At 29.4% G+C, this 17,219-nt stretch overlaps 1 protein-coding gene across 1 annotated transcript in view; it reads left to right on the top strand.

The window, feature by feature from the left end:
• LOC142329175 (potassium channel subfamily T member 1-like) overlaps positions 1-17,219 on the top strand; it is a 64,270-nt gene that overhangs the window by 29,073 nt on the left and 17,978 nt on the right. Inside the window, exon 4 of the mRNA XM_075373562.1 lies at positions 11,023-11,239. Within this exon, the coding sequence (XP_075229677.1) occupies positions 11,023-11,239 (217 nt within the window). The remainder of the gene's footprint in view (positions 1-11,022; positions 11,240-17,219) is intronic.

Genomic DNA, 17,219 nt, shown 5'->3' with positions numbered 1-17,219 from the left:
CATGAAAACTACTGGAGGTACAGTTCTGGGACCTATTTTATTCAATTCTTCAGGTCAAAACCGTAGGTGTCCTAAAGATTTCAGTGGGAACCGTGTTTCCAGGGAACTGGAAATCTGATAAAACTGACCTTTTTTTATTATTTTGATGAGAGGAGTGCACCAGTGAAGTATGTCAGTTTCCTTGTGGGACTACTCAATTATTTTGATATTCTTTATTATTTTTTATGAAAACATTCTCTAAAAGAGCACACATATTATTCACAAATATTCACAGATGATTCAGTCATATTGAGGCACACATAAAAAATACAGTTTTTATTGTCTTCATAAACTAGAATTAAGGCTGTAGAAAAAGAATAACATTATGCTGCAATAGGCACATTCAACTCTAGATATTTTATAAAAACATATTTTTTATCCTCTATTTTTATTTTCTGTAGAATTTAATCAAATTTTAATAAAACTAAATAAACTACAGTGAATTTATGTTTAGAATTTTTAAAAGGTTTTCCTGAGATAAGATATTCATTATAAACTTTTATTTATTGCAGCAAATGCAATTTGAGGTGAGCTTTCAAGTGTACAATAAACTTTATAAAATACAATTTATTTATATTTCTTTCTTTGCTTGTTTTTATAATTCATTTATTTTAATATAATATTTTACATATTGCAGAATGTTTTTCTTTTTTAGAATTTTTCATATATCTACTTTGTATATAAGATTTATAATTCATTTTTTTTTTAAATTCATCTACTATTTCCATAATTTGCTTAGGTATTCTAGTTTCCCCAGCTTAACTAGTTATTTTACCATCAAATCACATTCTCTAGGGTTGAATCATCATAATAACATCTTTTATACACAAAAAACAATAGGTAATCGCCAACTGCTATGTATAACTCCAAGCTGACATCGTTTTCAATTTTATTGAAAAAGATATTAATTACTGGAGCACTGATAATTTCATATATCAGTGTGTTTATGTTGAATTAGTTTTTTTTGTTATGTAGTATAAGGATTGTCTAGAAAGTAATAAATTTTTATCTGAAAGAAAATGACAACGGAATGTTTTTGATTCACAAAACTTATTTAAAAAATGACAGCTTTCAGTACACAGTACCTTAAGGGGTGCAATAAGTATTACTTATAAAGTATATTTTAAGTATTACCTACAAATGTTAGATAAACTTCATATATTATTGTAAATATTCCCCTTTTTCTGAGTCGACTAACTATTAAATTTATTTACAACTGATAAATGTGTTCACTCCCTAATGTTGAACTTATCTTTTTGCTTTATCTCTACTTTTTTGCTTTTGCATTCTGTACATAACATCTGAGGAAGGTAATGTGTACCAAAACAGCTGCAATCTTTTAAGTAAATTTTATGAATTTTTTCATTTTGTTTTCATTTTTTTTGTTATGGATTCTCACCAAGTAAAGGCATCATCAATTGATTATTTATTAAATTTTTCATTACATGAAAATAATAATGAAAACATTTTTGAATATTTACTGTATGAATTTTTCTATATGAACTATATTTATCTTCATCACTAAAATTAAAGTACTATTATATTGGAAAAAGATTTAAAAAATCAATCGCCAAGTTTTTGATAACTTTTAATACCATATCCTGAGAGCTTAACAAAATTCTCTACTGCTTGTTTTTGAAAACTAGTTTTATGTAATAAAATTAGTCCAAATAAATGGAAAATAAATAAAAATTATAAAAATATGCCGAATAATATTATCTTGAAAATGTCAGAATTATCGAAATATGCAATGTATGTATGTATGTTAAATATATAATGTATGTTATAAATAATCAAAAACTTTGTACATCTATCTTTCTTGTAACTGTAATACATTTGGTTTTAAAGTATCTGTGGTACAAGCAGCACCAGTCCAGTTAGTTTTGCCGAGTATACAGCCATTCCTTGCAGTGGTCTAAGTGAAGATGACAGTTGCACAGGGCTGAATATTACCTGTATTTTGGTAGGGTCGACATACTGATATGCGACAGTGCATTCAACTTAGTGAAGAAATCACTTCATTCTCTTTAGTAAGCCTGGCATGGGATCTGTTATTCAGATTATACAGCCATTTTTGCCACTTTTTCCATGAGCTGTAGCATTATTTTTTGGAAAGAGTAAAGATGGAAAACTAAATCTTGTTACACTCTGTAACTAAGTATTGAACTAAGTACTACTAGTACGTAAAAGTTAAAAGGTAAAAAAAACAGCCCTGTTACCCTAAGCCTGTCATTATTTATTTTGGGCCAAAAATTTGAAAAAAAACAAAAAAATGACTTCCAAAGTGAAGTTACGTGCTAATAATTTTCCTCTGCAGCCATTTGACAATACTTGACTACTATGTTTAATCAAGACTGATTTTATCTAGTATTTTTTGGCAGAGAAATTTAGAAATGTATTCTAAACAGTTCAGAATTGCTCTCTCAGAGGACAGTGTTGCTTAGTATACACCAAGTTTGTGTGACTAAATATACCGCTATAGGAAACAGGGAAGTAATCACTTAATCGGGCTGAATGTCAGTTGAATGAGACAAAATCAGCTACAGTGGACATTTACTCATTGTCTATATTTTAAAATTTGTATATATTAAAAAGTATTATTGGTTAATTTATTTTAATCTTTTCTAAAGTTAAAATCTTTCTTCATGATTTAACAAGTTTTTATAAAACAGACTATATTCTATGGATTTAATTAAGTGAAATTACTGTTGTAATCAGTTTCAACCACTTCTTATTAAAATTATTTTCTTTTTATTGCTTTACACAGTAGATTTTCTCAGAATAGTTTTTCACAGTACTTTAAACTGTTTTCTTGTTTTATTTGCGTGCTTCTAAATTCTTGTGTTTCCTCTGCTATTTTATTTAAATAGGAAAATAATACTGTATTTAAAGTTTCTGTGTGTAAATGTGTATGTTTGTGTGCTTCAGAATTTCATAAAATGTAAAAATTGTAGCGGAAAATTTAGTTTAGCCTTAATTTATACACATTTTTTTTAAGCTTGTGTGTGTATGTGTGTGTTTTTGCACAGGCAATGTACACCATATTCAGGAATATTAAAAATATTTTTGAGCAGTGTGCAAAAATATAAAGCAAGTTAGAAACTGAATTATTAAATTTTTTTGAAATTCTCATTTGCTAACTAAGTATAGCATAACATGTGCACTAAAATTGTAGGATACAAAACAATGTTTGAGAATTGTTCAGTTTAATACTTCAGTTGGGCATTGGAATCCAGACACAAAACCAAAGGATTATACAAGGTTTTATAAATAAATGAGATTGGTTCAGAAAAACTTTTTACTTACAATCCAATTATACATGGACTATCACCTTCAAAATAGTTCCCTTAAGAAGCCATTCAGTGCTTCAATCCACTCTTCATAGCAATGTTAGAACTCAGAAACTGGTATATCCTTCTGATAGTCGGTTACATTTTAATTTTCTGCTGTTCCAAAATGGCATCCTTTGAGGTGTTTTTTAAAGTCGGGAACAGGAAAAAGTCACAGGGACTCAAGTCAGGTTAATAAGGTGGTTGAGGAACTGCAGGAATTTTTTTTTTGCCAAAAACTCGTTAATTGAGGGTGCAGTGGGACAAGGTGCATTGTTGTGATGCAGCATCCAGTTGTCTTTGATGGCTGGTCTCATGTGGGCAACTCTTTTTCATGGTCTTCCAAGAATTTCTCAGTAAACATATTGATTTACAGTCTGCTCTGTAGGCAAAAATTTCTTATAGATAATGTCATTACTATCGAAACAAATTAGCATGGTTTAATTTTTGAGCTCATTTTTGTTTTTTTTGGGTCGTGGTGAATTTGAGGTGTGCCACTTCTTGCTCTAAGGTTTTGTTTCTAGGTTGTACTCAAATATTCAAGATTCATCTCCAGTAATAACATTTTTTTAGCAAATCAGGATCAGTTTCAATTTGTTCTAGAAGATCATGGCACACTTCCACCCTGTTGTTTTTCTGTTCAACAGTGAGGTTTTTTGGGACCAATATTGTACAAACTTTTTTCATGTCCAATTCATTTGTAAAAATTGGATGGACTGTGGTATGGTTCAAATTCAGTTGTTGTAAACCACCTGTAAATTTGGGCTCATGACAGAGTGTAATCTCCATACACCCTTTTCAATTTTTAAAAAGTTCCAATGGCATTCTCATCGAGTTCATAATTAGTATCATTCATTTTTGTAACACACAACAAAAACTTGTTTCAAGAAAAGTTTGTTTACGTTTCACTGGCAACAATAGATTAAAAATATTAATACCTATTACAAATGAGCTGTTCATATTTAATAAACAATATGTTTACTAGTAACAATAAACAATACTAGGAACAGCAAACAATATGTTTACTAGTAACTTTACAGTGTTGCCACTTTGGCTGCCAAAAAACTTAGTCTCATTACTTTATTCACAGAAACCTTGTATTAGATGTTAATTTGAAGTAATACGGGCAGTTTAGAAAGTAAAAGTATGTTATATATTTCTTCAATAAAAATTATATTCTTAGTAAAGTAAAGAAATTCACATAGTACTCATCATACTTTGCTTACTCCAGTTTGCTATCTGAAATCAAGCTTCACTCCAAAAATTAGATTAAAAATCTTTTCATACATGAAATTAATTTTTTGAAAAAAAATTATTTTTTAATACTACTTAATTACATATTGTATACGATTGTATACATTCTTAAGAATGTATAAATAACTGATAGTAATCTAATGGCTATGGTCTATCTAAGATTTGTCCAATGATGAACCTGTACTACTCTTTACATTTATGAGATCTCTGCTGTATTATAGCATATTATAAGCTGATGAACATTATATAAGAATATCTAACTCCATCTTAACATTCAGCTTAATATTATCTTCCTTATCATAGACTGACAGTGTCCATTAATGTCTAAAGAGAAAGACAGAATTGAGATTATTAAATAAATTGCAAGGTTGATGCTAGAATATAATTTTAATTTATGTTAGCTATCAGATTTATTAATATCAAGTTTTATTTAAAATCCTCTATTTATAGTTTTTTGCATTCTCTATTAATTAGTTTATTGTGGCTTTATATAAATTTTATTTTTTTTATTTGTCAAGACAGAGTGCCTTAAAATGTTGTTTTGTCACTCTTAATTTAACGCTAATCATTCTTAGAAAACTACTAGCACAAACTAATACAATTATAAACTGAAACAGGTATTGTAATTTAGAAAAAAAAAGTAAGTAAATTGTTGACTTAATTGGCAAGAGCAAGCTCTGCCAGTAACAGTAAACAGGGTTCTACATGAGAAGGTGTGTGGTTCATTCCTTACAGGCTGTTTTCACAATACCGAAACATCTCAGGGAAAAATCATTCGGAAGTTGGCTGTATGAAATAAGAATAAATATCAATAGCTGAAGCCATATTTAATAAACCATCTGCAGAAGATCACCAAAGTTAAATGTCTGCATTTTTTCTTGTTCAAGTAGCAGAAAAAATTAAAAAAATGAAGGAAAAGTTAAAAGATAATTTTGTGATACCAAATTGTAGTTCAGTATCAGATAGGTTTGAATTCAACCGCTGAGGCATGGCATTTTTCATATGCTACCAAACTTACTTATATTTCATATTTCAATTCACAAATTTCGAAGCTTGTAAGAGGAATTAATCATCAAAAAAAAATTCAATAAGTTCTTTCTGCTAAGAAAGTCTAGACTAGACAAATGAACGTGTATTGAACAGATTTTAGAATTTGTACTCGTGTTATTAAATAGGACATCCGCTAGTGTAAATAAGTATTAATTTATGTTTATTCAGTCGTTTGGTGTGTGCTGACTATTATTTGTGTGACAAAGTTCATATTTTTAATAAAAAAAATAATATGATCTATACTGACTGCAGTTTCTCCAGATTTTTTTTGGTTCATACCATCTAGTTATTCAGTATTTCACAACCTAAAATCTATAAAATGACGTGTTTTTATTTAGTAAAACTTGATTATTACAAATAATTAAGTTTTTTTTTTCAAGAACTACTCTGCATTTTATAATTTCATACCTCATGGTTTTTTCATGGTAGTTTAAAAACAATATTTTTATATGCTAAGATACTGTGTTATGTGCTCTGATAATCAAATGTATACCTGTCTGTATGAATATATAATACTTACATAGAAATAAGTAGTAACAATAAATAATGAACAATTTGAAATGTTTTAATTTAATTTTAGGGTTATCGATGTTGTGGAGGGATATCATCTATGTACCCCCACAAGGTGGGAGAGTGGCAGACTCGCATTCGACTAGATGTTATAGAGCGTATGTGTGCCCGCACCCTACCAACTAAAACTCCGGTTTCACCGTTCCTTTCTACCCAGAGCCAGTTTTGCAATTAAGTATATCAGTGGCAGACTCGCATTCGACTAGATGTTATAGAGCGTATGTGTGCCCGCACCCTACCAACTAAAACTCCGGTTTCACCGTTCCTTTCTACCCAGAGCCATTTTTGCAATTAAGTATATCACAACTCTGAAGGTGACAAGCACGAACAGACGGTGGACTCCAATGAAAGCTGTCCCTCAACCCACACCCCCCCAAAATGACTCTTGATACCTCTGTCAGCTACTTCTGGGCTGTTTCTTTTCAGACTGTTTTAGTTCACTGCTTCAACTAATTAACTATATAGTTTAATCAATAACTAGATAACATAATGACTTACCGACTCTACTCACTTTGGCTAGTATTCACATACTACATCCTGTCTACCTTCCTTTTGGACATTGGTATCACTCACTTCTTGCTCAGAGGCTACGGGAGTCCCACCGTTTTATCACTAACACCCATCCATGTAAACACAGATGAGGGGCAACTCCACGAGGGGCTGTCTTTCACCCCCTTGCAACATCCGACCTGGCTGCCAGGGCTTCGTTGTGTATTCAACTCACTTGTCTAACTCTCCTTGCTTCATCATTTTCTTTCTGTTGTAACACTCATCAGACAAAATTAGCCACGGCTGCAAATTGGTCACTTCCCATTAGCATTATATTAATCACATTGTCAAGATTAATTTGTGTTATTATGCTGCGCACTATCATCTTTTCTTCTCCTGTCTACTACAGGAAAAGATGATGTTTTGCTCTTTCTCTTTCACTGCAGTACGGACACTCTGGACTATCTGCTCTGTGTTGTCTCGCAAACAAGTACGCTCTGAAGGAGCCATGGCCAGTCAGGAACTGTGTGAGCCAGTGATTTAGCTCATCGAATTCCCTCCTGATCCATGGCACAATCTCGCATATTTAATCGTCTCGTCCATTCACTTTTATGTGAAACAGTCCACCTTATCTGCCACTCCTAGCTCACAATGTGCCTCCTCTTTACTCGTACCTTTGACTACTTTCACCCAGGAATCAGCCATGAGCGGGGTTTTCGCTGCAGCGGAAACACCTCGGTGACCATGAATTCTCAGAGCTATCCTCAAATCTCTGTACCATACTAGTACACCATACAGTAAAATGGAATTTACTATGTGGGAATACAATCTCCGTTTAGAGGCCCACACCCCAGTCATAGTTCTCAGCAATCTGTTCAGGCTTTGGACGACTTGTTTGGCTTTTACCCAAACTTCCTGGACATGAAACGTGAAAGACCTCCTGTGGCCCAACCATAACCTGAGGTATTTTGCAGTCTTAACTGCCTGGATTGTGCCTGAAGAATACTTAGCGTAGCATTTCATCACCATAAAGCTTCTTTAACGAGTATTTTAAAAAGACAGCCAGCCAGTAATGATGTTAAGGACTTTAGATAAAGGATTTTTTTTTTAATAGCCTCTAGGTACATATACAAAAATAGCATATTCTACAAAATAATTAACATTTAGGAGTGTCTAGGAGACAAGATTAATCTCTAGGCTCTTTCAAGCATCATTTTTCTCAAATTATTGCTTTATGGGTATATATTTTTCTTTTATAATTTGGGTATATATTTTCCTTTCGTAATATTTAACTTCTATACCACTTGAGTTCGGGTTGGTGTTGAAAAGCTAATAAAAGGTATAACATATTAAGATGTTACCAAAACATGTTATGAACTGTTTTCAAGGAATACAATTTCTGCATTTACAAAGTATTTAGCTACACCTTTTTTTTATCATATTCTAGTAATTTTATTCATTATATTTTACTAGCTTTTATACACTTCATTTTTTCAACATTTCATTTCAGCATATATCATACTTATTATTCTTCACTTACTTGCTTACAACTTATTTTTACTAAAAACTAGTTGAAATAAAATTTTTTTGAAGCAATTACAGTTCAGCATTGTCATAAAAATTTGGTTTGGTGTTCTAGTTATTCCCCTGTTTCTTCCAAAACCTTTCCGTCTCTTTAATAACACCTATGTTTCTTAAAATCATCAAAATGTGTATTTTTTTTTTTTTGTTTTGACTTTCTTTGAATAAATATGTTCTTTTGTGTTCACTTTTCTGTATTATATTTTCATTGCAACCACTCTGTCTTCCTCTCATTTCCCCACTATCAATTTTTCACTTCCATTTAATCGCATGGTCTAAGTGAAGGATATAAACAACGAGCATTCCTTGTCTCAGGGTTATATGCTTACAAATTAAAAAAACATTTCTGATAGTTGGGAGGGTTAATTTTATAAAAATAAACCATCTGGTAATTTGATTATATACTTATACATTGGATAAGTAAATATTTCATTAAGTGAAATTAAGATTTTTAGTTTTTGTTAAAAACACAACTGTTAAAATATATTATGTAAAACAGTAATAAGTTGAACAAAAAATGACTGTTGAGAAATTATCACATTACCTAAAGCTTATAAAGAAATTTTTGTTGTAAAAACTACTTTACTCTTATTTTTGTAGAAAATATAGAAATAAATTTAAATTTGGAACTAGTCATTAAAACTTGGAGGTAAATACAATATTACATGTGGTGTTCATCAGTCATTTTTGAATTAAAATTGTAATACGCTCACAGAACTGTTGTACTTATTCAGTTTTGAAGTTTACTTTATTATTTTTTTTATCTCTTCCTCAATCCTTATATAGGTAACACATGTTCTTAAATTTTATTTAAGAATATGTACAAATTTAACTGTAAAAGTAGTTAGCTAACTATAACTTTTCTGTTATATAAAACTCTATGTAGATTTACAATCTTACCACGATGAAGTAACTAAATTAGATGATGTGATGAATAAAATAAAGTCAGTCCCTTGCTGAGAATTGAAACAAAATATGAAGAAAAAAGTTTTTTTTACTAAATTTGTATTAAAAAAAATTTGTGACTTTAAGTTTGAGTTAAAACACAGTTTAATAATAACAGAAATACTGCCATCATAATCTTGCAGGTAGTACTGGAATTATTCATCACATTAAAGAAAATAATAAAATACGTACGTTTTATATTTCAGTATTTGTTCAAACATCACCAAAATAATTTATATACATTGAACGAATTCAAGTTAAAGAATAAGCAGAAAATTCTCTCGATTGTCAAATTGCTTTTTAGTTTTAACACTATAATATGCACACCAACATGTCAGAATTTTAATTTTAAATGTTTGGAAATATTAATTTGCAATATAACATTTCCTTATGTGAATTCTGGTGCTAGTTATGTAGCACTACATAAATTACTGATACATTAATGTTTATTAAAGATTGTTTAAAAAATAGTTTATATCTGTTACCATGGAAATTCTTATTTTCATAAATAATATGATAAGGTTGACAGTTGGGACTTGCTTTGCTTGCCTGACTGTCTAGCCATTAAACCTGGACCTTTAGGACCCATGTTGGCCCAGGTGAGTCCTGGGGCCTCCAGGGGTCATATGGCTGAACCCAGGGCCACAGATTCATTTTTGCCATTCCTGTCTGACCAGGGGCTCTGCCCTCAGACCCCCCTGCATTGTTTGTTACTCTCAGTATTGTGAGAATAATACTAAAAGTATTCAGGTTTTATAGAAACCTGAAAAAGAAATAAACAGACATAATAATATTAACTATGGTACACAGACTTTTGGTGAGAAAAACTCCATAACCTGTTTCTGTTGTCAAAATGACAGGAATTTAATAATGAAGTAAAAGGATTAATTTTTTTCTCTTTTATGAATATCTTTAATTCACAACTTCACCCGTGGGAGCTAGGGCCTCAACTATGTCTTAAAACCTTCCCGGGGATAACACAAATGTATCCTGCAAATTTGAAAGGGATTGATCAGTTGGTTCTCATGTGAGGCTGTTGCAAATAAACAGACAAACTTGCAGAATTAAATGTAAGATTCATCGTTACAATTTTTGATAAAGGATAAAAAATGTCGGTTTGAAAATTTGAAATTCATGGAAACTGTTTTCTTTTGTGTTTAGTACATACGATCGGTGCTCTTTTCTTACAGCTATGTTACTTTTATAAGTAATATGTTCTTATTTACTTTAAAAGGAATAAATTAAAAATTACTTGTACATATAATTTTTTTTTTGTACTTATAATCAAATTGTTCCAATATGAATACATTTTCTTTTATCAGCTTTTAAATGCTAATCTGTTACTCCATCAGTGAAATTATTTATCACAATCTTCCTTTTCAAAATATATTCTTATTGATACTGATTTCTATACTCATTTCTACACAAGTTGGTTGTTTGCTGAATATTGTTCATAAAATCCGAATCTATAACGCACTAAAAAATATTTAATTTTTAAAAGTCTCAAGTAGTATTTTTTATTCATAATATGAAAACTAAACTTTTATTAAACAATAATAGATTGATGGTATCAGTATACCCGATAAGTGCTTCAAGGTTTCACATTACAGAGCTCATCAAGACGTCTTTCTGAAATTAAAATAATACCATCTAATTAAAACTATTCATTGATGTTCCTCACTATTTTATTGATATGTAGCACTTTACAGGTAATTTTTCTACAATTATTATGTATTAATATTTTTATTTTTCTTTCACTGCACAGGATGAGCACACGATATTGAGATCATGGGCTGTGAAAGATTTTGCACCGTGTGTGCCACAGTATGTTCAGATCTTCCGTCCCGAGAATAAACTACATGTTAAATTTGCTGAGCACATTGTATGTGAAGATGAATTGAAGTATGCCTTGCTAGCAAACAACTGCACATGTCCTGGTGCCTCTCCCTTGTTACACTTTTATTACATACCTCAAGAGGACAGTAAGTTCATTTTTTTTTTCAGTTATTTTATTTGTAAATAATATTTAAAGAATAATGCTGAATTACTAAAAACTGAATTCTCATTCCAGTGAGGAAAAATTAATTCATAAAACTAATAGTATTTTTGAATCATTTTAGTCTAATTTTGTCAACAACTGCTTTGTATTATCAGTTAATAATATTATACTTTTAATATTTTATTATTTTTTTAATGTTTACTGAAATATTTGTATTACTAATATTTATTTATGAATCCACAATGTGTAGAGTTCCAGTTGATTGACTAACTGATACTCTTTAAATCTATAAAAATGACTGAGGTCATGATATTTTGTAAACCAATAATTTTAAATATGTGTTATTGGTTTCAATGATACACATGAGATAATTAATTTACTCTGCTAAATATAGCATAATTTTTGCTCATTAAAGCATAGTTTTTAGATGGAAACTGTAGAATACAACAAAATAGTTAGTATATTCAACCACTTTTTTTATTAACTCAATAATGGATCCACTACATATAACTCAGTTAATTTATAAAAGTGAAACAGATATTCATCAAAATGTTTGAAAAGACAGTCAACAAAATATATGTAAAAAGTAAGATTTTTTTTTAAAGAAGTTATGTCTGTCTAACTGTATTGATATAGTGTGACATATTCCATTTAGATCAGAAATTCAAGTCAAAAGATTAAATTTCTGGTTCTATATTTCTCACAGCTATTTTTAATGCTGATATTATTAAAATTATTTAAAACCATTGCCTTTAAACTACGACACAAAGAACATGGTGGTATTCTGGATGATAATGTTACAGTAATTGATAAGTTGCTTACATTTGTGAAAGCTGTAAGTAGTTATTTAAACTTAGTACATTTTTCATTGTTTGTTCTTAATTTCATTGTGATCTCTATACTACCACAAGAATCTACTTTCAGTGAACACATACTCTATGTTTTATCATACATACAGAACATATTAAAGCAATTTCCTTCCCTTTTTTTCAAAAGTAGGAACCTTGAATAATGTTGCATCTATTCAGAAACAAGAGGAAGGCCAAAAATTTTAAAATCGCATAAAAAACAGTATTTTTGTCCAGTATTTTTTGTAGATATGGCATCGGTCAAAATAATATAAATTAACAATTGTAGAAAAAAATAGGAGACTTACTTTATATACGATCTGCACATACTTATCATATATTTATTTTTGGCACAGTTTTTTTTTATTACAGCTTTTCTTCCTTTTTTTTATGCGATTGATTTTTTACACTAATCTAGAGCTTTTTACAAAACTGCCCAAAAAGGAATGTATTTAGGGTGTATGTATATGTATGTATGTACATTTGCTCCACCATACCAGCTCATTGGACCCATATATGACCCACTGTTGGAATCCTTATGTTACCAGGAGTGACTTAGTGTATAAATAATATTTATATATTATTAAACATATTATGTATATATATATATATATATATGTGTGTGTGTGTTAAATAAATTTAAAAAAAAGTCTGTCAGATGAATGGGTTGTTTTTGAATAACTCACATCTCGCGCTTTATTTTTAATGATTTGGAAATCTTGTATCTCATACGTGTGAATTTGTTGCCTTACTAGTGTTTTTACATGACTGCCCAAAAAAGGAGTGTAATGCATTTAAGGTATATATATGTATGTATATACATACAAATATATATATATTTGTTCCACTGTAGGAGTTCAACTGCTGATGTATATATGTTTAAATAAATTTAACAAAGTAGAAAAAATATACAATATATACAAAATTGTCACCTGCATACTCTTTAATTATCCTATATTGTTAATTATCCTACATTAAAGAGCAATGTTTGTCGGCAATGATTTTTTTTGTCGGTTATGTTTTTTAATTTTTAATATTTACCTCTTGATTCTCCCTTTTGATATCATCTTTACACAACTCATTAGCATAATTTCTTTTGCAGGTCATTTTATCTCATTGTATGTTACTGCTTACAATGTTTTTTTTTATTACTTTATGACCCTTTTTTAGTGCTTCTACAAAGTTAAATTCTTATTAAATTTAAGATAATATACTTTTTATATGTGTTAATAATAAGCTCCATTTTTCCATTTGGAAAAAGTATTATTACAAATCATGTTAAAGAAGATACTATGAATAGTGCATAAACATTCACAAATATATTAATAGATGTGAATATTTCAATCCAAAAATGTATAAACTGAAATGATACACTTAAGAAATTTTTTACGCTAATTTTTTTGTAAAACCACCTTTGACATTTTATACGTATTTAAATATTATTCAGTAAGAATTTTGTAAGAGCAAAATCCACATTGTTAATGGTACTTGATAGACATTATAAGATAATATTGTTCTTCAAAAATACAAATAATTCTTTTTATATTTTAAGAAGCTCGATTCAACAAAAATTAGTCATAAGAATTATTGACTATTAAAAAATGTGATGATTATAAAAACAATATGAATGAAATGAATAGAAGATAAAAATCAAGATAAGTATTGCAGTATTTAACATTCCACTGAGGAAGCAAAATTTAGAAAAAATTAGTCCATAAAAAAGTAATAGAAAATGCATAAAACTAGTTAAATGAAAATGATCGATATCAAAACATAATGAAGCAAAAGAATCTTGCGAGTATTGCATATCCCAAAAATAAACTAAAATATTAAGAATAAGAATAATTATCTGCTGATTTTTATTTACTGTTTAACTCATCTCTATGAGTGGAATGAAGATGATGTCTGTCCTCCAATGAGGAAAGTGTAAATAAAAACAATAAACTATTAAAAGTTTTAACACATTTGGGAAAACCAGGTAGGTTTTAATGCTAATAGTTCTTCGATACTACCTTCTCACCACCATTTTATTATTAATAATAAATAATATGTAACACCTATTATCCTAGTGAACCAGAGGTGTAAAACATTTCAGGTATACTCCACTATATGTATATGGGATCCGGCTACTACGAGCCCCAAATTGACAAGATGGATGTGATGCAAAGAGACTTCTATAGTACACAAATTAGCTTATTACCTTTCCTCTCTCCCCTGATTACTACACGGTATCTATATGCAAGTATCTCTGATAATATTCAGTTAATTCAGATAAAATGAAAAGAGCTATTATTAAATGGCATTTCTAAGGAGATTTCAACAGTTACAGGAAATCTTCTGTACTTACTGAATTAATTCTCAGTAAAATTAAGAAAAATTACCAAAATTAGATATTTTATTTTACAGTTAATATTTTTATTTTCTATATTCATTCTGTGAAATTTTGAAAAAAATTTATCATAGTTTCTTAAAAATCCTGACCCAAAAGCTTTGACTGGGAATCCCAAACCATTGGAATGTGGACAATCAATCATTAGTTGACTTTAAAATCGGTCTTGGGTTCAATTCATAGCAAGGATGTGACATTTTTTCAGGTACTGTCTCATTCATATAATCCTCCTCACTAAAATACATTCCAATTTGGTTAACAATGTCATATTTTATTAAAAATAAATTGTTTTAAGCATAATAAATTTTATTTCAGGTATTTATTGATTTAACAAAACTTGTAGATACTACTTTCTCTGGGTTTGTATGTTTAATTGTACTTATTTCAGAGAGGGTCAGACATCTTCTGAAGAATGTCATAGACTATATGGAAGATGTTCTGGGAATGAAATAAACCGCATTCAGTTACAAGATTCCAGATTTTTTGGTGAATATGAAGGAAAAAGTTTTACGTACGCTAGCTTCCATTCGCGTAGAAAGTAAGTTTATTATATTTAAATTGAATGATCTTTACTTCCTGGCGTGGCAATTAATCAAAAAATGGGACATGAACCAAGGACACCAAAAAAGCAAAAATAAAGATGGGGGTAATGTTAGTACTTATGTACTTGCATTGGCGTGTTTGAAGCTTAATAACGTGACTGGATGAACCGATTTTGATGAAATTTTATACAGACATTCGTGTATATGGGGCAATTTGTTGGTAAAATTTTGGGATCAATATCTCCAGGAGAAGGGGATGGGAGATTTTGGGGGGTCAATATTTTCAAAATTTTGTTAACATTATCGCACTTTATATTAAGCTTATATGCAGGCATTACATGCCTGCATCTTAACCATCTTTTTTAAAAAAATTGTCCCAAAATTAAAAAATATTTTGTTCAAAAATTAAAAAAATATATTTTTATTTATTGCATGTTTTTAATCAAATTTTTTAAAACTTTTCCGGGGTATAGTGATAGTGCAAGTAATAAAAAAAAAAATACTTTAAGGGCAATATTAAGGGGCAAGCCAATCAAAGTTAAAAATATTAATTTTTTGAAACTTTTTGGGGTTTATTTAAAATTTTAATACTATTAAGTGATAAAATTTTAGTGGTAATATTACAATAAAATTTCATCGTAATTCATCCTCCCCTCCATAAAAAGAATCTTAGGTAATTTTTTATTAGTTGTCCACTTTTTAGTGGAATTTTTTCTGTTTTCTTCCATTTAACATAGTAAATGTATAAAATCAAAAAAAATTTCTTGTAAGATCATTTTGGAGGGGAGCAGAAAAAGTAAAAAATACAGATTTTTTGAAGTCCTTTTTGGTTTATTTTAACATAATTTTAAAAATTCATCATAAAAGAAATCTTAGTATCAAAAAAGAAATTTTAGATTCTTTTTCAGTTATGTATAAATATATGTTATTATTTTTCCACTACATAAGAAGAAGTAACCGATGCCAGGAAAGTATTACAATTTAAAAAAAATTACTTTAGAGTTTTGACTTCTTTCAGTTGATGTATAAACTAGTCATAGTTAACTACAGTGTGCGCTGCGGCGCTCCAGGGAGCCGCGGAGCACCCTATTCACAGGGGCACCCTATAATTATTAATTTAATGTTAATAAAGTAAAAAAAAGTAATGAAGATACACAAGTTTTATTTATTTTTATCTGTTACGAGTAGTCATTTTTTTACTTATGGTAGGGCCCGTGGAAAAATTTTAATTGAAAAAGGGCGCTGTGATTCGGAAGAGTTTGGGAACCACTGGTTTACTATTATTTATCAAATTTTATTAATGGATATTATGAATTTGCATCAGTATCATTCCACACGATGAGTAAGCAAAATTTTTTTGTTATTATTAATGATAATTTGTCTGTAGTATGATAACTACTTGTTAAATGCAAAGTGTAAAACTAGATTTAGTAGTTCTGTCCTGTACTTTTTGTGTAAATGTCCTGTACTGTTTTTGTAAATCTCATGCGTATCATATCAAATATTAGGATCTGATATCAAATCAATATTAGTAGTACTGACAGATAAAGTTGCGATTTGTACCGATGAATGCACCCAGATTTCTTGTTTGTGTACGACGTGGTTTTATGAAAGAGTTATAGTACTAGGTGAAAATTATACTGTTCAAAAGTAAATGTATAGAATTATAACATTTGTATGAATAACTTTTAGAAATAAATTAAACACTTATAACATTTTTTATACCGTTTAAACTCTGTTAACTTTTATTTTCCTTTAAATTAAAAATTCTTCAGTTTTCCATTCTGACTAGCAGACAGTTTTTAAAACGCACAAAAAAATAAAAACAGAATTTTCATTTTATTTTTTTTTTAAAAAAGTTTGAAACTATAACAGTAAACATCTTACCTACCATGTAAAAAAATAATTTAATCTATAATTAAACTCTAAAAGATCGATTCTATTTATTTCAAAATTGAAATGTATTTCAGCAACCTTCATATTTCAAAAATGATTATGAAGAATTGAATTCAATATATTACAGAAATTATTCGACTGATTGACTTAAATATAACAATCTTCACTGGAATGAAGATGATTTTACTTTGGATTTTTTTATATTCTTAAAATTAAACATTTTTTACCCCCAGAAATGTTATTACCTATAGAAACAAAATTCCGTATTACAGGAAGATTAGGAAAAAT

This window comes from Lycorma delicatula, chromosome 8 (assembly GCF_047948215.1).
Source record: "Lycorma delicatula isolate Av1 chromosome 8, ASM4794821v1, whole genome shotgun sequence".
In the NCBI taxonomy this organism is placed as follows: Eukaryota; Metazoa; Arthropoda; class Insecta; order Hemiptera; family Fulgoridae; genus Lycorma; species Lycorma delicatula.
Note: the sequence above shows the minus strand (reverse complement) of the source record. Positions and strands in the feature narration are given on the sequence as shown.